The sequence below is a fragment of the Xenopus laevis genome, chromosome 7S (genome assembly GCF_017654675.1).
Source record: "Xenopus laevis strain J_2021 chromosome 7S, Xenopus_laevis_v10.1, whole genome shotgun sequence".
NCBI lineage: Eukaryota > Metazoa > Chordata > Amphibia > Anura > Pipidae > Xenopus > Xenopus laevis.
Window position 1 is genome coordinate 33,920,556 of NC_054384.1, and position 22,757 is coordinate 33,943,312.

The window sequence follows — 22,757 nt, forward strand, 5'->3', positions numbered from 1 at the left end:
TTCAGCAGGATTCGGCCGGATCCTTATGCCTGGCCGAACCGAATCTTAATTTGCATATGTAAATTAGGGGCGGGTAGGGAAATCACATGACTTTTTGTCACAAAAGATGAATTTTTTCCACTTTTTCCTTTCCTGACCCTAATTTGCATATGCAAATTAGGATTTGGTTCGGTATTCGCCCGAATCTTTGACCAAGGATTCGGCCGAATCCCAAATAGTGGATTCGGCCGAATCCCAAATAGTGGATTCGGTGCATCCCTAGTAAGAACTGTGGTACTGTATATCTATAAATTTGCCCTTCCTATTTGCTGATGCCTAATTAACTTTAAGATGCACATTTAGCAAAGGTCACATTTTGAGTTTTTTTTAACTCTAATAAATTCGATCCTTAATAAATCTACCCCCTAAGTGTAATCTCAGGTAAAAAAAATTAAATTATCCATAGCATTTAGATGCTGCATTAGGCTGATGTCACATAGTGTATTTTGACTGGTGCTGCCATTGCATACCTATCCACCTGTATAGAGAGCTCTGGGAAATAATTTAGTAAAAGTACATGTTGCAGACAGTCCTCCACTCTGAAACACTGACTTTAAGCGAGGAGTTCAAAGTTTCAGCCACATGTGCTTTAACTAGTGATTTCCCCGTAGAGTTATATGGGAAGCAGTGATTGGAGAGGCCTTTCGACGGCTGTTGTATCCTCCTTATATCAGCAGGGGTCAAAATGCCTTATTTGTAATTCACCTTTGTTTTTGGTACTAATGAGAGTCTATCAAATAAAAAAAAAGTACAGTTCTCTTTTACTAATGCCTTTTAAATGGGGTGCCATAAATTTACTAGAAAGGAAAATTAGATTTATACTGAAAATCATACATGTGCATTGGTAGGTTGTTCAAAAAGTTCAGAGAAGAAGGAATTCAAAAAGTGTGAATTTATGTAAAAAAAAAGTACCACAAATAGCTGTAATAACTGCAGTGACAAAAGCAAGCCAAACCAAGACACAGAGAAGCCCTAAATAAAAGCAAAACCGTTGGATCAGGAGGTTAAAAAACTGATATACAAAGTTTTCAGAGCCCGCAACTTAATTTCAGCTTCATAATTTAAAAAAAAGCACATATAAAGAGCCACAAAGGCAATGATTCTGAATCTCAGTACTAATATGTGTGTTTTGAAGAGGGAAAACACACAATCATTTTGTAGTAAGTAGTGAAAGCACAAACCATTTTGGCGAACCCAACCAATGACACAAACCAAAAATGTAAGCAGACTTTTGACAAACCATGCAGAAATTTATATTTTTAAAAGTTAGGTTTTTCTTCAAGGTCTTTGTCGCCCTTCTTAAAAGTCAATTTGCAATGCTGTAAGCTTACTGATAAAACTGATCTGTTTGCTTCAGAAACACTGATATAGTTTATATAAACAAGCTGCTGTGGAGCAATGGCAGAAATTGAAAAACGGCTACAGTATATGGCACAGGTTAACTAATGGATAACAGATAACACCAATAGACAGACAGAGCTTATTTGCTATCTGCTGTGTAACCTGAGCCTTTTCTCCTTTGAATGGCTGCCCCCATGGCTACACAGCAGCATATTTATATAAACAATAGTAGTGTTTCTGAAGCTAACACAGCAGTTTTACCAGTGCAGGGCAACACTGCATTATATTTTCATTACTTTAAAACACTTTTATTTTTTGACGTTACTGTTACTTTAAAGGGATACTGTCATGGGAAAAAATTTTTTCTCTCAAAATGAATCAGTTAATAGTCATGTGACTTATGCTCTGATAAACTTCAATCACTCTTTACTGCAAGTTGGAGTGATATCACCCCTCCCTCCCCCCCCCCAGCAGCCAAACAAAAGAACAATGGGGAGGTAACCAGATAGCAGTTTCCTAACACAAGATAACAGCTGCCTGGTAGATCTAAGAACAACACTCAATAGTAAAAACCCATGTCTCACTGAGACACATTCAGTTACATTGAGAAGGAAAAACAGCAGCCTGCCAGAAAGCATTTCTCTCCTAAAGTGCAGGCACAAGTCACATGACCAGGGGCAGCTGGGAAATTTACAAAATGTCTAGCCCCATGTCAGATTTCAAAATTGAATATAAAAAAATCGGTTTGCTCTTTTGAGAAATGGATTTCAGTGCAGAATTCTGCTGGAGTAGCACTATTAACTGATGCGTTTAAAAAAAAAAAAAAAAACATGTTTTCCGATGACAGGATCCCTTTAAAGTAAGAAATTAAGACAATCATGTTTTGGGTAAAAGACAATGCTAATAAATATTTGCCATAACAGACATGTTTAAAATGGTAAATGTTAGACTAAAGCTTCTCCAACAAGTTTCAATAACCAATCAAAAACAAACACAGTCAATGTGCAATGCCACAAACATCATGATGAGTATCAATGACACTAGTCTGGTGACTGCATGCATCCCTCAGCAATGAACATGTGAGATACAAGATATTTACACTATTGATGGTTACTGGATGGCATCTGCACTGTAAATAAGCTACCGTATATACTCGCGTATAAGCCGAGATTTTCAGCACCCAAAATGTGCTTGAATCCTACCTCGGCTTATACGCGGGTCAGCTGCCTTACCGGTAAATTTGTAGCGATGAATCCCCCTCCCAGCCGCGAAGAAAGAGCAACAGCGCAAGTGTCATCTAGGCGTAATAAGGCAAACCCAGCCTCTGCCTGCCCCACGTGACAGCTTTGTTGAACTGCGCTTGCGCGTCTCCTCCTCCATTCCGTGATTCGCGAGTGCGCGCACCGTCTTCTCTAGTCCCGTGCGCCGTTGAGTGATCCTCCTGGGCCAAAGCCCTAACACCTTCCCCCGGAGGAGCCATGGCTGAGCAGACGTACTCCTGGTAAGCGAGGCTGCGGGTGAGGAGGATGAGGGGGGAGGGAACAGGCCAGTTGAGACGCGCTGTGTTTGTTATGGGCACTTGCAGGGATGCCATGTTTGCGGCCCTCCATCTGTTGTCCAGCTATCACTTTCACCAGCGCATTCACGGCTCCTGCATGTTGTAGTGAGGCATCCCAGCCGCACGCTGACGTCATCAGCTCAGCGCCGGCTGCAGGAAGCAGTATCCCCGGCTCTCCCCTTCTTATACACGAGTACCGTATATACGGTATATCTCTCAGTCTGAATTGAACTTGAACTTGTTAAGGGTTATTTTAAGGGTTATTTCCTGCTTCGTTTGCTCATTTCTCGGGCCAGGTAATACATTTCAGTGATGCAGTGATCATGGCTTGATTTTTAACATTAAACCGACGGTTTGATATTTCTGAGACTTTTCTGAGTTGTGTCTAGGCTTATACGCGAGTCAATACGTTTTTCTGGTTTTCATAGGTAAAATTAGGTACCTCGGCTTATACGCGGGTCGGCTTATACACGAGTATATACGGTACTTTATATTTAATGTTATGTGCTGTGCCATGTGCTGGCTTATTATCCACTGTCTGCAGCTGAATTCTCTCAAAGTTTCAACAACTGTGATATCAAAAGTCTAGTATCCCTTTTTTTCCAAAAGAAGAAAATGAAAGTAGACGGAATTTAAAATGAGATGGTGCTACGAAGACATCTTAAAAACATATTTGCTCTGTGGCACAAAAATTGTTGAGAGATATACAGTACCAGCCTAGTTAGCAACTAAACTAGGACAGCAGCTATATTATTTGTTTGTTCTTTGCTTATTTTATAAATAATGAATCAGCACTGACCACTTAGTTCTGTAACCCTTCACAGTCTGAAATTTATCAATGCATTTACAGAGTTAATGAAGCGGTTCAATTCCTGTTCAGACTGCCAACGTTAATTTGTCAAGTGCCCAATGCCCAAAGAAAACACCACCACCAAGAACACAGAAATAATGAACACAATAAATGAATAAGCAAAACAAATGCAAAAATGAATACTTTGTATGATAACACAAGAAGCATTCCCACTGCTCACAAAAACCAATGAATAAAATAGTAGATGGGGAAGATACCATTGATGCCTGCAATGGGGGGTTTTCTTTTGCTGGGCTTACAATGCTGTTTTTGTTGTTGGTCTGTGGCTGAGATAGAAAAACACATGGTTTAGTGTTGTTGATGGGATGAGTTGCATACATGTTTTACACAAAGTTCATGTTATTCTCTTTTATACAGATGAATGGGAAAATATTACTGAACCTCTAAATATTGAGGTTAGAACAAAAAAAAATGGATATACTTAATAAGACATCTGGATAGTAATGAGGTATTTGTGATGAATGACAATATGGGAATCATTTTAGCTAATAAAAAACACAACAGTATTGAAGAAATGATTAGCACATTTTGATGAAACATTGGTATGTCTTTCTGCTAGAAACTGTGTAAAGAGACCACAGAGAGCTTGCCATTTTTTGGCAATATTAATAATGTCATATTATATTAATATATAAAATTCCCAGTATTCCTAAAAAGCACCACATTATCAGAGTGTTTGCTGGGTAAACTATTTTAGATGAATATACATTTTTTGCATTGCCCTGCTATACACACACATTGTATATACAAATACTTGCATCAAAATGTTTGAGCTATAGCCAAAGCTACCTATGGAACTTCTGGAGCACATTTAAAATAAAAATACATTTTTCTATTTTGGCTTGGGGTTGCATACATTAAAGTGTATACAGTGTAGAAATTTGCTTAAAGGCAAAGCCTAAATTGAAGACATTAGTTACCCAATTTGACGCTACCTGAGGTATCAAACTCTGGTTAAAATCAAACTGCCTTGTTAAGCAATGCAAACAAGGGTCAGAAAAGGACAAGCTCTCAGAACTTGAAGGCTTATTCTGACAAGCATTGAGTAAGAAGCATCTATCTCCCCAACGCTCATATTGTTCAAATGAAACCATGAAATAAGGCTGGCAAATCACACAGAAATACTTAATTTCCCCAGCAAAAATGCTACTAGCAGCAATTTTAGGGGAATTTCAAAACTATAGGCATCTATTTACAGGATCCAAAGTCTTAACGAACATTGGACCAAACATCATATATGTGTGACTGTCTGCAGGTATTTGATAACTGTTAATTGTAGAAGAAATTATCACAGCACCTACACATTGTCTTCTTGGATGACTGACGCTTATCAGCAATAGCACAAGACATTTAAAGGAACCACACATACAGCACAATTCACGTAAACAGAGTGAGAGATTAGCCCTTATATTGTTAACAACTGTGCATCAACGTTTTGTAGGGTGCTACCATCCAGGGCCGCGCCGCAAATTGGCGCACGTGCGGTCCCCTCTCTGCCCGACGGGTTCTGCCCTTTTCTTCTTTCTGCGCTACTTCGCGCTTGTGCAGAAGGAAGAAAAGGGCAGAGAGAGAGTCGGGCAGAAATGGGAACGGACTGGGGGTAGGCGACAGAGGAGGTATGTGCCTGGTGCCCCCCCCCAGCTTTGCGCCCTAGGCACGTGCCTTCTCTCCTTACCCCTTGGCCTGGCCCTGCTACCATCCCTTCTTTAGGATTTGTATGGTCTCTTTAAATTTCCTTGTTAAATGGGTTGTTCACCTTTGAATTAACTTTTAGGGGCCCATTTACTTAGTTAGAGTGAAGGAATAGAGGAAAAAAAGTTCGAATTTCGAATGGTCGAATATGGCTACTTCGACCATCGAATCGGCTACTTCGACCACGACCTTCGAATCGAACTAAACATCGTTCGACTATTTGACCATTCGATAGTCGAAGTACTGTCTCTTTAAAAATTTCTTCGACCCCCTAGTTCGCCACCTAAAACCTACCGAGGCCAATGTTAGCCTATGGGGAAGGTCCCCATAGGCTTCCTAACAATAACGCAAAATCCTTCGACTTCGATATTCGAAGTCGAAGGATTTGACTTCGACGGTCGAATATCGAGGGTTAATTAACTTTGTAACTTTACATTCAGCAGCTCTCCGGTTTGCAATTTCAACAATCTGATTGCTAGAGTCCAAATTCCTAGCAGCCACATATTTGCATAAAAGACTGGAATATAAATAGGAGAGGGCCTGAATAGAAAGTTGAGTAATAAAAAGTCAGTGACCCCCAATTGAAAGCTGGAAAGAGTCAGAAGAAGGGAACTAATTTAAAAACTATAAAAAATAAATAATGAAAAATTGATTAGAACTGGCCATTCCATAACATGCTAAAAGTTAGCTTTAAGGTAAACCACCCCTTTAAGGGCAATAGATCTCCTCTTCTGTGGGTGATCAATCTCCTGTAAATGCTTTCCCACTAGTGATAAAGTGAATTGCTGTTGGTAAAGCCCATATGTTGTTTTAGTCTTCCAAAATCGCTTGAAGTTTTCCTCTTGTGGCAACTTCAGGTGACTTTAGAAGATTGAAGCAACACATGGGTTTTACCACCAGCAATTCACTTTATCACCAGTGGGAAAGGATTTTACAGGAGATTAATCGACAACAGAAGAGATCTATTGATGTGATTAATCTTCTGGTGTGCCATCAGCCTAAATGTTAGCATAGCATATAGCAGTGACCCATAGAATCCATATATTAAACTCTCCTCAAAAATGCCATAGGCGTTTTCACAGCTATACAATGATAACAGCAAAGGTAATCCTTTGTAATGCGTGCAATTTAGCTGGAAAATATTAATATATTTTTAGACATGGTGTTGACGATTTTTTCCTAGAACTACATTTCTTTTCTTATACACATGAATGAAAACAGCTGTGTCTGTTTCCCTGTGCAATATCCTAGGCTGTAGGTAATTTAGACTTTGTTGCATAGTAGCAACAATCCGACTGTCCTTCTTTCTTTTTCTGCCTTAACAAAGAGCATTAACATTCCAAAGCAAACTATTTTTAGCAAGAACAGACAATCCAGATGTCCAGTGTGTATGAGTCACCCTATATTAAGTTTCTGATCAGCTCAACTGAGAGGCTTATAATACTTAAACCACAATGGGCTGCTGTTTCAAGCCATTGTTCCTTAAAAGGCTCACACAAATACAGGCATCTCTATTCTGACTTTGTAATATGCAATGACAAGCCAGGAAGAAATGTCCAATGATGTTTATATAAAGAGTATAGAGAGTTCCATACTTAGTGGAAGGGACTAACTATGCATCAACTGCCATTTACATCTTAGGGACCAAAGCTTACGTATTCTTCAAAAACACTAAAGACAATATTTAGCCTCAATTTGCATTTCTATATTGCCGCTTATGATACATGCTTTAAAATCCCAGAATCTACCCTAAAGGTATGTCTTACATCCAAGCACAAGGGATATAACGGGCTAAATAGGAAGGCACAGGACATAAAAATCAGGTGGTAATAGAATAATAGAGGATAATTTTACAAATCCGCATTCATGCAAGCAGCATATTGCACACCTTAAGCTTTACATGGACATAGAAAAAAATGACATAAAATTCCTTATTTACAACTTTTTGATTGTTTTCATAAATTGTAAAGCAGTGTGTATTCAAATGTTATCATTATAATAACACCTCTGCCATACCTAGATATCAAATATTGTTGTTATTTATAGGGATGCACCGAATCCACTATTTTGGATTCAGCTGAACCCCTGAATCCTTCGCAAAATATTTGTCTGAATGCTGAACCGAATCCTAATTTGCATATGCAAATTAGGGGTGGAAAGGGTGAAACATTTTTTACTTCCTTGTTTTCTAACAAAAACTCACAGGATTCCCTCCCCACCCCTAATTTGCATATGCAAATTAGGATTTTGATTTGGTTCGGCCAGGCAAAAGGATTCAGCCGAATCCTGCTGAAAAAGGCCAAATCCTGAACCGAATCCTGGATTCAGTGCATCCCTAGTTATTTAAAGGAGAAGAAAAGTCTAAATCACTGGGAGGGGTACAAAATGTTGGCACCCCTCCCATTGACTGTAATCCCTTATGTGATACTCCAGGACGATGCTCCTATTAAAAGAAAACTGCACCGCCCCAGGGTACTTTTGTGTCAGCACCAAGGTGGACCTTATTCTTTCACTTCTCTCTTTCTTCAAATTCCCCAAGCCAACACATGTACAGTTCATCTAGTCACTCTACTGTCCATTCACACATAATAGAAAAAAGAAGAAACAGGAACAGGATCACTCCATGGTGCTGGCACTGAAGTACAACCGGACGGTGCATTTTTCCCGCTAACAGAAGCACTGGGGTATCATATACGGTATTGCAATCAATGGGTGCCTAACATTTGGCACCCCCCATAGATTTAGACTTTCCTTCTCCTTTAAGAGAAAAAGCAGATTAGTCAAAACATTAAAGGGTTGTTCAATTTTAAATTAAGTTTAGTATGATGTAGAAAGTGATATTTTTTAGACGATTTCCATTTGGCTGTGATTTTTTTTTATTATTTTTGGTTTTTGAGTTATTTAATTTTTGTTCAGTGGCTATCCAGTTTGCATTTTCAGCAATCTGGTTGTTAGGGCCCAAATTATCCTAGCAACCATGCCTTGATTTGAATGAGAAACTATGATATGAATAGGAGAGGGTCTGAATAGAAAAAGGAGTATTTAAAAGAAGCAATTACAATATATTTGTAGCCTTACAGAGCATTTTTTTTTAGCTGGGTGTCAATGACTTCTTTTCCAAATATAATAATTATAAAAATATATAAATTAATTAAAAAAGGATAAAAGAAGAAATGAAGACCAATTGAGAAGTTACTTGGAATTTGCCATTTTATAACATTATAAAAGTTATCACAAAGGGATACTATCATGGAAAAACATGTTTTTTTCAAAACAAATCAGTTAATAGTGCTGCTCCAGCTTAATTCTGCACTGAAATCCATTTCTCAAAAGAGCAAACAGATTTTTTTTTATATTCAATTTTGAAATCTGACTTGAGTCTAGACATTTTGTCGGTTTCCCAGCTGCCCCAGTCATGACAGGGACATGAGGATGAATGGGATGAAAACTATTGCAGAACAGCATTGCTACTCACAAAATGGCGTGTGACCATGTGCTAAAATAACAACTTAGTTTAAATAAAAAAATGCATTTTAGATTGTAAAGTGTATTTCTTAAAATAATGTTTCGAACGCCAAAAACATAGACCTAAATCCTGGCAGCCCACCTTTTAAAAGCTGATCAGAAGCTCCTAGGGGCAAGTGAAGGGCACTGTTTCTATAATAAGCATCAACCTTTACAATCTGTTGGGTAAATGTTTAAGGTCTGCTTGAAAAAAAAAACAACCCAGACAGTCAGTATGTAGTCCAAGTGATAATGCATTGTGGGTGACAGTATTGGCTTGCCAAAAATATTAATCAGATAATTTTCAAAGCTAATACTGACTAAAGGCACCCTTCTAACCACTGATATCACTGCAAAAGAAAGTACCCAGCTGCAGTTTCATATGTATGACAATCAGAGGCAAGAATTTATTTTCTTCAACAAGAATATTACTAGGCAACTGCTTATATTTTGGAGTAAGATAAACTAAAATTACCCATCAGGTAAATGCCCTTAAAGCCTTTTTCCTTGGTTGCCTGGTCATTGCAGAATTACAATCATAATTCCTTCTGCTTTTATGTTGGAATATACAGGGACCCAGGATTTAGAAACTGTGCCTTAAAGTAAAAGAGTATAAAATGTCAAAAATGCTTTGCAGTTAAGGGAACAGTAACAACAAAAAATCAAAGTGTCTTAAACGAATGCAAATATAATGTACTGTTTTGCTGCACTGGTAAAATGGTGTGTTTGTTTCAGAAATACAACTATTGTTTAACAAACAAGCTGCAATAGGGGCAACCATTCAGAAAAAGGAAAAAGGCACAGGCTACACAGCTGCTAACAGATAAGCTCTGAAGCATATAATGGGATTCTTCAGAATTTATCTGTTATCTACAGTATATCCTGTGCTTGAATGGCTGCCCCCATGGCTACACAGTAACTTGTTTATTTAAACAATAGTTGTGTTTCTGATGCAAAGACACCAATTGTATTAGTACAGCACAACAGTATATTATAAAGTCATTCACTTTCATTTTTTTGGTGTTACTGTTCCTTTAACCCAGTGATCCCCAACCAGTGGCTTGTGAGCAACATGTTGCTCTCAGTGAGCTCAAAGCAGGTGTTTATTTCTGAATACTTGGCTTGAAGGCAAGTTTTAGTTGCATAAAAAACAGATGCTTGCGTTGCTCCCCAACTCTTTTTACATTTGAAAGTGGCTCACGATAAAAAAAGGTTGTTGACCCCTGCTTTAACCCAATCATTTAGGTTAAATTCTATATGCAGTAATACAGAGACAAACTCTGCAGGCTATTTTTTTCTGGGACTCTTAATGCTTTAGCTTATGTTAGTGCTGCAAACAAATGTAAAGATTTAAGATGTGATTTGTCTTGTGATGGAAAAGCTGTGCCTGGAATCAGGAGCCTCACAGCATCTTTCCATAAATGGTAATGGAAAATGTTAAAATGACAACTAACCCCTCAAGGTATTTGAAGGGCATGCAAGCACCTTCCCCCTCAAAGCTTCACCGCCAATTAGAATTAAATTATGATGCATGTATGTTAATATTTATTCACAAGATGAGAAACCAAGTCCAGTCTGAATCCAGTCTGCAGTGTGTCCGAAAATTGCAGGTATGGGTACATTGGCTCACAGAAATCTTCAGTAATTAGGGAAAAGAAGGCAAAGCAAAATACAGATAAGATACTGGATCTTGTGTTACTAAACCATGTATTTTACACCATTACTGTGACTTAATGTTTGGAATATACTTTTTTGTTTTCATACTGAAGCATAGGGATGAACCCCGAATGTATTTTAATACTTTAAGGGAAAGAATCATTGCCAGGCTGATATAAATACATTTGTCACATCACACTACTTCTCTCATGTCTTTTCCACTGTAATACTGTATGGATTTCATTACTGTGATCCACCTTCTTGATTATTAAAGACAATTAGATCATTAATACAATTAGAATGAAATGGCGGGATAAGGCCAAGACGTCATTAAAGGAGAAGGAAACCCCCAGGGCGCTAAACCCCTCCCCCCTCCCCTGTGCTGCCCCCCCTCCCTCCTCCCCCCTGGCCTACCTGTCCCCCTGGGCAAATGCCCCTAACTTTTTACTCACCCCTCTGCGCAGGTCCTGTCCCTGGAGTACGCAGTCGCCATCTTCTCCCACGCGCGTCTTCTTCCTGCTCTGATCGGCGTTTTCTGGCGCATGCGCAGTAGGAACAGGTACCGGTACGGCTCTACTGCGCATGCGCCGAATGTCACGAAGTGAAATTGGAAAACTTCGTGACATTCGGCGCATGCGCAGTAGAGCCGTACCGGTACCTGTTCCTACTGCGCATGCGCCAGAAAACGCCGATCAGAGCAGGAAGAAGACGCGCGTGGGAGAAGATGGCGACTGCGTACTCCGTGGACAGGAACTGCGCAGAGGGGTGAGTAAAAAGTTAGGGGCATTTGCCCAGGGGGACAGGTAGGCCAGGGGGGAGGAGGGAGGGGGGGCAGCACAGGGGAGGGGGGAGGGGTTTAGCGCCCTGGGGGTTTCCTTCTCCTTTAAGCTGTTGCCTTTTAAGGAATATATATATATCAGCTCTGAGTATTTTATAACAAAGGATATCTTCCCTACAATACTGAATACAAATAGGTTCTGGGGCCTTTTTGCTTTTCTATTGGGAATCTATTGGGTTCACTGGTCCTTGGGCTTCCAAATGGAGCTCTATGTTTTTCATTTATAAACCAGTTTAAAAAGTTTACTAGTAAAAATCATGTACAGTTTTATTTTAGATGCCAAAAAGTAATCAGTGATTCTGCATTCTGTGTTTACCACAAAATATATTATATAAAACAAAAAAAACAACCACAAAATCAGTGATTTGTGCTTGATTTTAAAGGAATTGTTCAGTATAAAAATAAGGTAAATAGATAGGCTGTATAAAACATGTTTATAATATAGTTAGTTAGCCAAATTGTAATCTATAAAGGCTGGAAAGACTGGATGCCTAACAAAACAGAAAATTACTTCATTTGTAGCTCTCTTAGTTTCCACTGATTGGTTACCAGGCAATAACCAATCAGTGACTTGAGGGGGGCACATGGGCCATTACATTTTGCTTTTGAATCTGACGAGCATGCTGAGGATCAATTGCAAACTCACTGAACAGTTATGTCCCATTAAAGTCACTGACTAACTCAGAGTTAGAGAGCTGAAAACCAGGAAGTTGTGTTTTGTTCTGTTATGTTAGACATCTGCTCACTCCAGCCTTTATAATAACTAACTATATTAGAAACATTTTTTATTTTGCCCAGTTTTTATTTTTACACTTAACTATTCCTGTAAGGAGTGGGATTCCACAAGACCCTGGCAGCCTATCAGAGAAATATGTCAATAAGGTGAGCAATACCTACCTGCTCCCACCTACGTACCCACATAGGTTAAACTTGTAGCCAAAAAACCTATGTTTTTGGGACATGGGAGAAAATACAGAATATACACACAACTTACAGTGCTGACCAAAAGCCACTGTGCTACCCTGTAGACTTACTGCATGGAATGGGCAACTTATTGCCTAGCAGCATGTACGAGGGCTGGATTAAAGTAACATGATATCATGCATTGAAGTCTATTGAGCCTTTGAGTAAACTGGGGACCTTAAAAATCCTTTGGGGGGCTACATCTGGCCTGCAGGGACTCCATTTGGACAACACTGCTGTAGACAAATAAGGTGATTGTAGCCAAAAAACAGATCACATGGTGTATATCCAGTTTAACATTTGTATTAGTTTGTATTAGAACTTTACATAATTTATAAAGAAGGGATGCACTCAATTCAGGATTCGGTTTGGTATTTGGCTGAATACAGGCTTTTTTCAGCAGTATTCAGCCAAATCCAAGTGCCAAGCTGAACCAAATCCTTCAAATCACATGATTTTTCAACAAACAAACAAGTAAATTGCAAACTTTTTTTCCATGCGCTCATCGCAGGCTTATTTTTAACCTCCTCCTTGCATATGCAAATTATGGTTTGCTTTTGGCCAAATCCTTTATTAAAGATTTGGGATTCAGCTGAATCTTGGTGCATCCCTATTGTAAAGTTAAAAAAAATTATAATGCAGAGAGAGAGAGAGAGAAACAGTAGCACACTTTACTTGCAAGGATTAATGTAAACACCAGGAAAAAGGTTTAATACCATAAATTAAAGGTGATTTCAACTAAAAAGAGAGAACAGAAACGGACAGTGAATAGAAGCTGATTGTCCTATTAATTTACAGTATCTTATCAAACAATATACAAATAACATTAACAGTAGCTAAAATAAAACTTATACTATCCCACATTATATGTAGGGTTACAAATGTATTTAGAATTATTCTTCATTCAGTACTGAAAAGTTTATGCCATTACTACTGAAAAGAAAAACATTTTTATCACACACACATCCAAATAAATACTGAGATGTTTGCAAAACCCCAAATCTGCATGTAATGTAAAGTAAATTTTTTGTACTTATTCTTGGGTGAGCAAAACTTGTCAGAGTAGGTCACATCAGGATTGATAAAAAGGGAACTGCTTACGTTGCATATTTGTTAAATTCTATGAAGGTTTAGAAATGTCCAGTTAACTATTTAGATAAAAATGGTACGACATGGACTTGTTTTTCTTCATAAGGCACTGTTACACTACCTCCAGGTATATGGATACTGCTGCATCCCTCCAAATAGAGTTACCAATTGCTTTAAAATGTAAGTTAGCAGAACAGTCTCTGCTGTAGCATGCGTAAAATGATGATGTTCACAAGAAGGACATGCATGATAAAGATGAGGGTGAGCAATGTAGTGATGTAAGGCAGCGGAGGAGTGCTCACCATTAAATGTACACTGGAGCTCGACTTCCTTTTCTAGACAGACCAGTCAGGAGGGAGAAGAACAGAAAAGATGGGTAAAGAGAAGAGTCAGAGTAAGGAAAAGTGGAAAAGAGAGAAGGAAAAGGACACGGTAATAAAAGAAGAACAGACAACAGTAGACCAAATTAGTGAGGCAAGAGCGGGGGGTGGTTGGCGATCCCAGCAGAGAGCAGGAAAATAAGCAAACAAATTAAAGCCAATACAACAAAAAAGACAAACAGAAGGGCTGAAATAGTTTGAGTATCGCATCTCAAAAAAATTATAAAGAAAAATACCGCAGATATATAGATTTTTTTGCTAATATCAGAAATAATTATTTCACATTTATTTATTATGCCTTTTACAGTGCCAACATATTTACACATCACTTTTATGGAGATTGTTCATTATTTAGATCAGTCCCTGCCCAAGTGGAGCTTATAATTTAAGTCCTATATCACATTCCCACAGTCAATTTTTGTTTTAATGTTGGAGGAAAACAGAGTATGTGGAAACACTAGCAAACATTGGGAAGAACATCCAAACTCCTTGCAGATATGCTACCGCTATATAATTACCTAGATTTAGTTTAAAAAAATCTTTTGTGACATGATCCTTTTTTTGTGATGCTTTTTATGAAGTGAGTATTATTCCCCATTATCTTAGAAAAAGTTCTGCCAATTACTGTTTTGTAAATTTGACATCTGAGATGGGCAAGTTATTTGAAGGTTAGTTAAAGGAACATTAACATCTAAAAATTAATGTGTTTTAAAGGAATGACAATATATGCAATGGTAGTTTACATGAAGCTGCTGTGTAACCATGGGGGCAGCCATTCAAGCACAGGATACACAGTAGAATCCCATGGTATGTTACAGAGCTTATCTGTAATCTGCTGTGTATCCTGTATATTTTCTCCTTTTTGATCTTGGAATGGCTGCCCCATTGCTACACAACAGCTTGTTTATATAAACTACAGTAGTGTTTTGTTTCTGAAGCAAATACACATTGCATTATCCTGTATTAAAAGGGGTATAGATTTGCTGGAAGATATTTGCTGGACCCTATGTAGAATAAGCAGTGTAGTGTGGGTCTCTCAAAGTGTTAAAACAGAGTAAGCAAACTGGTTAAGGATTTGGATAGTCTCAGTTATGAAGAATTACTGGCCAAGATTGGATTGTTTACACCAGAGAAGAGATAAACATATATACACATATTAAGGGATCATATAATAAACTCTCTGATGCTATTGTTACCTGAAGGACCTTGCAGCAGATGCTTAGAAGAAAGTAGGTTTTATCTAAATATTCAAAAAAGGTATATACAGTAAGTGCTGTAAAGTTTCAAGAAAGGGTTGGATTTGTTTTTAGCAAGTGAGAAAATACAGGGTTACTGAAATTAGCTCTTAGCTCAAAGTTGATGCTGACTGCCATCTTGGGGTCAGGAAGGAATTTTCCCCATTCTGAGGCAAATTGGCAGATGGTTTTTTTTTTGCCTTTCACTGGCTCAACTAGCTGTAAGGCATCTTTCATTTAGAAATGAAGAAAAAAAAGTTGAACTCAATGAACCTGTGCCTTTTTCCAACCTAACTTACTATGTTCTGTGTTATTCTGGGTAAAAAATCAAGAAGGAATATATTACATTTAGAACCTATCCTTTTCACTAATTTCAATTTGAACATGGGCAAACAATTTATTTAAAAATTACATGTAGTCTTCAAAACAGTGTGAGCAGCAAATGTTGCAGAACATAGGTGTAACAATGGTGAAACAATTTAATGAATTATCCTGATTTGTTTAGCTGTACTGAAGACATTTTAAAAGTGTTTCTACAATAACAAATAATTCCAGTCACAGTTTTCAAGAGTCAAAGTCACATAGCACATGCAATGTAAGGTGTCTTTGTTAGAAACTAATCCTGAGATCAACTGGATGTCAGATGCTAGGGGTATTCAAAATACTGGAAATATTTACTGAAGGTAGGTAAGCAAGCATGCCAGTGCCATATGGAGACAATTAAAACAAATCTGTTAATCCATGCTCCTTTACTATTGAATTCAGTCTTTCATTCAATACTTATAGAATATCTTTCAACAGGACCAGCACACTCGCATGGTCAATAAAAAAGCAAAATGCATTCAATCATATATCGTTTGTGTCCAAAGTTTCAGTTCATGATAAAAAGTTCCAAAGTGAACATATGGTGTTTCCATATTCTATCTAATCTTATTTTACAAAATACTTACAAAATAAGTGCCACCTTTCTAAACATTGAGAAATAATATAAAATGTTAACTGTCTGAGAAAGTGTTAGAGAAAATCTGTAAGACACAATATTCACACAGACCACGATCAAAGAGATAAAGTGGGATAAAGTTTCAGTTATCCAGATCTCCATTGCAAGTTAAGGGTAAGGGCACACTGGGCGATTCGGGGAGATTTAGTCGCCTGGAGACTAATCGTCGCGACTTTGCGGTGACCAATCTTCCATTGAGAAAAACATCATGGCATTATATACTAGATTAACCCTTTGCCTGCCAAGCACGTACGCTGTACGTTCTGGCAGGCAAGGGCTCAGACTGCCAAACACGTACCTTGTACGTTGTTTGGTATTTCCTGCTTTCTAATGTGATCTGCGGCTCGCAGGGGAAGGAAACAGCCGCAGATCACTTTGCAACCCCCTAGGCAACACGCACCCGGTCCTCAATCCCCTGCTGGCCCCACCGATCGACCCCCCACCCGACCCCAAGATCCGCCGACTACCCAAACACTAACCGTGTCGGATTTCAAGGCACTTTTCTTTTCTTCTGTGATCTGCGGCTCGCGCTGCTGGGAAAAGCCGCAGATCACTTGCCAGCCCCTTAGGCAACGAGCTCCGGGTCCTCAGTCGCCTGCTGGCCCCACGATCATTCCCCCACGTGACCCCCAAGCAGCGCCAACGTCAGCTGACACGTGGCTGCTTCTGGGGTAAAAAATCCTGCCTCTCAGCACCGCCCCCCTTCTTCTCTGCTAGTGCTGATCTGCCTGGGAGCCTTCCTGCTGCGGACCTCCAGTTGTGTTCAAGAGGGGGAGACTTTGCCTATCCCCAGGTACAAAATTTACTTTATTACACTTTGTTTTTATCAAACTTGTTTTTTTTTTTTTACTTTTATCAATTTCTCACTTCTTTCCCCCACTATATTTGTATATTTGTACACCCATATACCCACACCAATACTCACATATATACACACACCTTTGCAAGAGTATACACCTGCATAATTATATTTATTTGCTGTCATTTTATCATTTTCGCTTTTTCTGTGATTTTTTTTATTGAATATTCTGTTCTGTTTTGCTTATGTATCTTTAGTATAGTTTTGCTGTTTGGTGCTTTGGTATAGAAAGATATATTTTACTTTGTTTGATCCGTCAGAATATGTACTTTCCAAAAATATATGGTTTTCTAGCTTTTTTTTACAGTTTGGGGCTCTTACGGCACATAACGCACAGTTGGGGCTCTCTTTTCAGCAGCTGAGTTGGCCGGCGTGAAAATTCAAATGCTCATTTTTCATTTTGGGTCCGTACACACCACATACTTTGGTAAAGCTATGCATATTGGCCATCAAACTATTCAGTAGACCTCTGACGTCCATATTTAGGGTGATTTTTCTTTGTACGTAAAACATTGTGTGAGATAAATGCGGAAAACTGCAACATTTTTAGGCGATTTTCAGAAATGTTGTAAAAACCTCTATGTTTAGAAAAGCTTTGCAGTTTGGTCGTTTGGTGTAGAAAGACGTCTTTATCTTTGTTGGATTCGTCAGAATGTGAACTTTCCAAAAATATATGGTTTTGGGGGGTCTTTGCTTTTAGGAGGGTCTTGAGGCACATAATATGAAGTCAAGGGTCTATGTTCACAGAAGGCGAATCGGCAGCGGAGAAAACTCATATGCACTATTTTCATTTAGGGTCCGCACATGCCAGCTGCCTTGGTATATCTATGCATATTGGGCATCAAACTGTTCAGTAGACCCTTGGCATCAGTATTTATGGTGTTTTACAATTGTATGTAAGAAATTGGGTGAGATAAATGCGTCCAATTGCAATATATTTAGGCAATTTTCAGAAATGTAAAAACTGTTGCTTTTATCGGCAAATTTAGGAAAGGCTTGCGACTTGGTACTTTGGAGTACAAAGACATGCATACCCAATTTGGATTTGTGGGAATGTGTAATTCCAAAAATATATGGTTTTCTGGGGTGAATGTACTCTTTTCTGCCTTTGCTCCCCCCCAAAACTATGTATGTGATGATTTTTCAGTACCTGAAATGACAGACCATATGGGGGTCTTAATTTTGGGGCCCCTATATGCCACGTGCTTGGGTACACCTATACATATTGGGCATCAAACTGTTCAGAGGACTATAGGCTTTCATATTTGGGGTGATTTCTCTTGATACCTAAAAGTATGTGGGAAATACGATGCTGCATGGTGGAAATTGAGGTGATTTTTGGAAATGTCACCAAAATCACCAAATTTAGGAATGGTTTGCAGCTTGGTGCTTTGGAGTAGAAAGACGTACATACCCAATTTAGATTTGTGGCAATGTGTACTTTCCGAAAATATATGGTTTTCTGGGGTGAACTTACTTTTTTCTACATTTGCCCCCCTCAAAACAATGTAAATGTATTGATTTTGCAGTATCTGAACTGTCAGACCAAATTGGGGGTCTTCCTTTTGGGGCCCATATATGCCACGTGCTTGGGTACACCTAAACATATTGGGCATCAAACTGTTCAGAGGACCCTAAGCTTTCATATTTGGGTTGAATTATCTTGATACCTAAAAGTATGTGGGAAATAAGATGCAGCAGGGTGTAACTTTTGAAGTGATTTTTGGAAATGTCATCAAAATCACCAAATTTAGGAATGGTTTGCGGCTTGGTACTGTGGAGTACAAAGACATGCATACCAAATTTAGATTCTTGGGAATGTGTACTTTCAGAAAATATATGGTTTTCTTGGGTGAACTTACTTTTTTCTACTTTTGCCCCCCTCCCAATACAATGTAAATGTGTTGATTTTGCAGTATCTGAAATGACAGACCATACTGGGGGTTCTTCATTTTAGGGCCCCTATATGCCACATGCTTGGGTACACCTATACATATTTGGCATAAAACTGTTCAGAGGACCCCAGGCTTTCATATTTGGGGTGATTTGTCTTGATACCTAAAAGTATGTGGGTAATACGATGCTGCAGGGTAGAAATTTTGACGTGATTTTTGGAAATGTCACCAAAATCACCAAATTTAGGAATTGTTTGTGGCTTGGTACTTTGTATTAGAAAGACATGCATACCCAATTTGGGTTCAGGGGAATGTGTTCTTTCGGAAAATATATTGTTTTCTGGGGTGAACGTACTTTTTTCTACCTTTGCTGCCCCCCAAAACTATGTAAATGTGTTGATTTTGCAGTACCTGAAATGACAGACCAAATGAGGGTCTTCCTTTTGGGGCCCCTATATGCCACATGCTTGGGTACACCTATACATATTGGGCATCAAACTGTTCAGAGGACCCTAAGCTTTCATATTTTGGGTGATTTATCTTGATACCTAAAAGTATGTGGGAAATACGATGTTGCAGGATGGAAATTTTGAGGTGATTTTTGGAAATGTCACTAAAAGCACCAAATTTAGGAATGATTTGCGGCTTGGTACTTTGGAGTAAAAAGACATGCATACCCAATTTAGATTCGTGGGAATGTGTACTTTCTGAAAATATATGGTTTTCTGGGGTGAACTTACTTTTTTCTACTTTTGCCCCCCCAAAACTATGTAAATGTTTATTTTGCAGCACCTGAAATGACAGACCATATGGGGGTCTTCCCTTTGGGGCCCCTACATGCCATGTGCTTGGGAACACCTATACATATTAGGCAGCAAACTGTTCAGAGGACCCTAGGCTTTCATATTTGGGGTGATTTCTATTGATACCTAAAAGTATGTGGGTAATACGAAGCTGCAGGTTACAAATTTTGAAGTGATTTTTTGAAATGTCACCAAAATCACCAAATTTAGGAATGGTTTGTGGCTTGATACTTTGGAGTACAAAGACATGCATACCCAATTTGGATTCAGGGGAATGTGTACTTTCAGAAAATATATGGTTTTCTGGGGTGAACGTACTTTTTTTCTACCTTTGCTGCCCCCAAATCTATGTAAATGTGTTGATTTTGCAGTACCTGAAATGACAGACCATATGGGGGTCTTACTTTTGGGGCCCCTGTATGCTACGTGCTTGGGTACACCTATACATATTGGGCATCAAACTGTTCAGAGGACCCTAGGCTTTCATATTTGGGGTGATTTTGCTTGATACCTAAAAGTATGTGGCTAATACGATGCTGCAGGGTAGAAATTTTCAGGTGATTTTTGGAAATGTCACCAAAATCACCAAATTTAGGAATGGTTTGCGGCTTGGTACTTTGTAGTACAAAGACATGCATACCCAATTTAGATTCGTAGGAATGTGTACTTTCCGAAAATATATGGTTTTCTGGGGTGAACTTATTTTTTTTACTTTTACCCCACCCTAAAACGATGCAAATGTGTTGATTTTGCAGAATCTGGAATTACAGAACTGATAGCTCAAATGATGTGTCTACATTTTAGGGCCCCTATATGCCACATGCTTGGGTACACCTATACATATTGGGCATCAAACTGTTCAGTGGACCCCAGGCTTTCATATTTGGGGTGTTTTACATTGATACCTAATGATGTGTGGGAGATATGATTCTGTAGATTGGAAGCTTTGAGGTCATTTTTCAAAAAATTCACCAATTTCTATAAAACATTATAACTTTAGGAAACAATTGCAACTTAGTAGTTTGGAGTACAACTATATGTTTACCCATTTTTGATTCACCAGAATCTGTTCTTTCTAATAATGGGTAGTTTTCTAGGGTAAACCTACTGTTAGTGGAATGTTTGGCCTTGAAATCAGAAGTATGTCGTTATCTGGAGAGGTGCTTTGGAAATTTGGTGGTGTACTGCTTGTAGATTTTGATCTATACAAGTGAGAAATCTCCATAAAACTATATATATTTGGTATTGCCGCATTCAGGAGACATAGACCTTTCCAAATCAGCTGTGTTCTCATACATAAAGTAAATAATGTTTCTGATATATGTGATTGTTCTTTGTGAAACATGATTTTTTTCATTTTATTGGACACTTAGAAGCCTATATTTTTTTACAGAAGTAGAATTACACCAAAATTCTTGCATATTTTGAAAGTTCAGGTTGTCCTGAAAAAAACAATATATTGTTTTCCTGGGTAAACTAAAAGACCGCCCCAGGAAAGGCCCTTAAAGTGAAAGAGTGCAAAATATCTAAAAACTGCTTGGCAGTAGATGTTCGCATCTAGGACAAAATGGCTGGCAGGGAAAGGGTTAAATAACAGTGTTGTCTATAATATGTTAATGCAATTCAATGTTTTTCAGCCTGGAAGAGTAAGTCCTTACCCAGACACATTAAAGAGCAAAAAGCATACTATACATCAAGAAGTTTTTGGTGGACCTGAAAAGCAAATAACAAAAAAAATAAAACAAAACAAAATGCACAACCTGAAATGATATTTGACAGTTCTCCAATGCTGGAATTAATTTAGAGCTGACGTATGTGGCAATATTTATGTACCGGTATGTGATCTATTATCTGCAGTGCTTTGGAACTGGAAGTTTTTTTGGATAAGGGGCCGCTCTGTAATTTGTCTTTTCATATCCTAAAGCTGGCCACAGACGCAAAGATCCGATCATACAAATCAATGTACGATCGGACATTCCCATCTCCCAACCTGCAACTAACCATTCAGATCAAAGTCTTACCATTCCGATCAAATAAAGTAGTAAAGAACAGATTAGCCGATGTTCTGCCCCTGACAGCAATCGTACGATAGACAAAGCTAGTGATAGTCTCCCACTGAAAATTGTACGATCTGCAATACACGCAGCAATATTATCGGCAGGGACAGAAATAACCTAACCTGTCCGATCGACCAAACGACCGATCTCCGCCAGACGAAAAATGTCGGGACTCTCCACACACAGTCCGAAAATCGTATAGATCTTTACGTCTATGGCCAGCTTAAGTCATACTAAGGTCTACTAAAAATAATAATAATAATCCCAAAAGGATTGTTATGCTACCAATATGAATTTATAAAGCTTGGTTGCCATCAAGTACAAGGCACTGTTTTATCATTACAGAGAAAAAGGAAATCATTAAAAACAATTAGAATTATTTGCTTAAATGGACTGTATGGGAGATGGTCTTTCTGTAATTCTCAGCTTTCTGGATAATGGCTTTCTGAAAAAGGGCATCCATATTTAAATATATGCCACAGAAAGACTATTCGGCATCACTTTTTACACATGCTATCACTGTGTATTTGTAAGCTTTTGAAAGGGCTGTTTGCATATACATTTTTCAAATTAATCAAACTTGTGTCATCCCCTACATGTTTTGAAAACGGTTGAATTCTCCTTTAAATGTTCAAAAAGAAAAAGTGCCCAAAATCTGCAGAGAAATCATGCAGAGTTATTGCAAACCCAAATGATTAACAGATCAAGTTAATCGGTTGCACATCAAAGGCATAATTTTGTCCTTACATCATAAACAGGGATGCAGCTGTTTACATTTCTTTTTAAAGAGGTTGGGAGGAGAACTTTTCAGTTTCTCGTTCTCTCTACATCTTTACGTCAGCAAGCCAGAGTTACTATGGAAACAGACAAAATACAACTGGCTGGAGACAGACATCGCTATCACTGAATACGAAGCTTCCAGTTATATATTTGCAAAATCAGATGTAGGAAAATCAGCTGAAAACAATGTTGTCTGG

General features: G+C 38.4%; 1 protein-coding gene across 32 annotated transcripts in view; it reads right to left on the bottom strand.

Moving 5' to 3' along the window:
- Positions 1–22,757, bottom strand: part of camk2g.S (calcium/calmodulin dependent protein kinase (CaM kinase) II gamma S homeolog) — a 183,424-nt gene that overhangs the window by 19,750 nt on the left and 140,917 nt on the right. For 8 of the 32 annotated variants that reach the window (XM_041570394.1, XM_018226817.2, XM_018226816.2 and 5 more), the window contains 2 exons: positions 13,854–13,886; positions 4,007–4,075 (listed from right to left, as the gene is read on the bottom strand). The exons of 8 other annotated variants lie outside the window; for them this stretch is intronic. In XM_041570394.1, coding sequence (XP_041426328.1) covers positions 4,007–4,075; positions 13,854–13,886 — 102 coding nt within the window. 32 annotated transcript variants of the gene reach the window in all.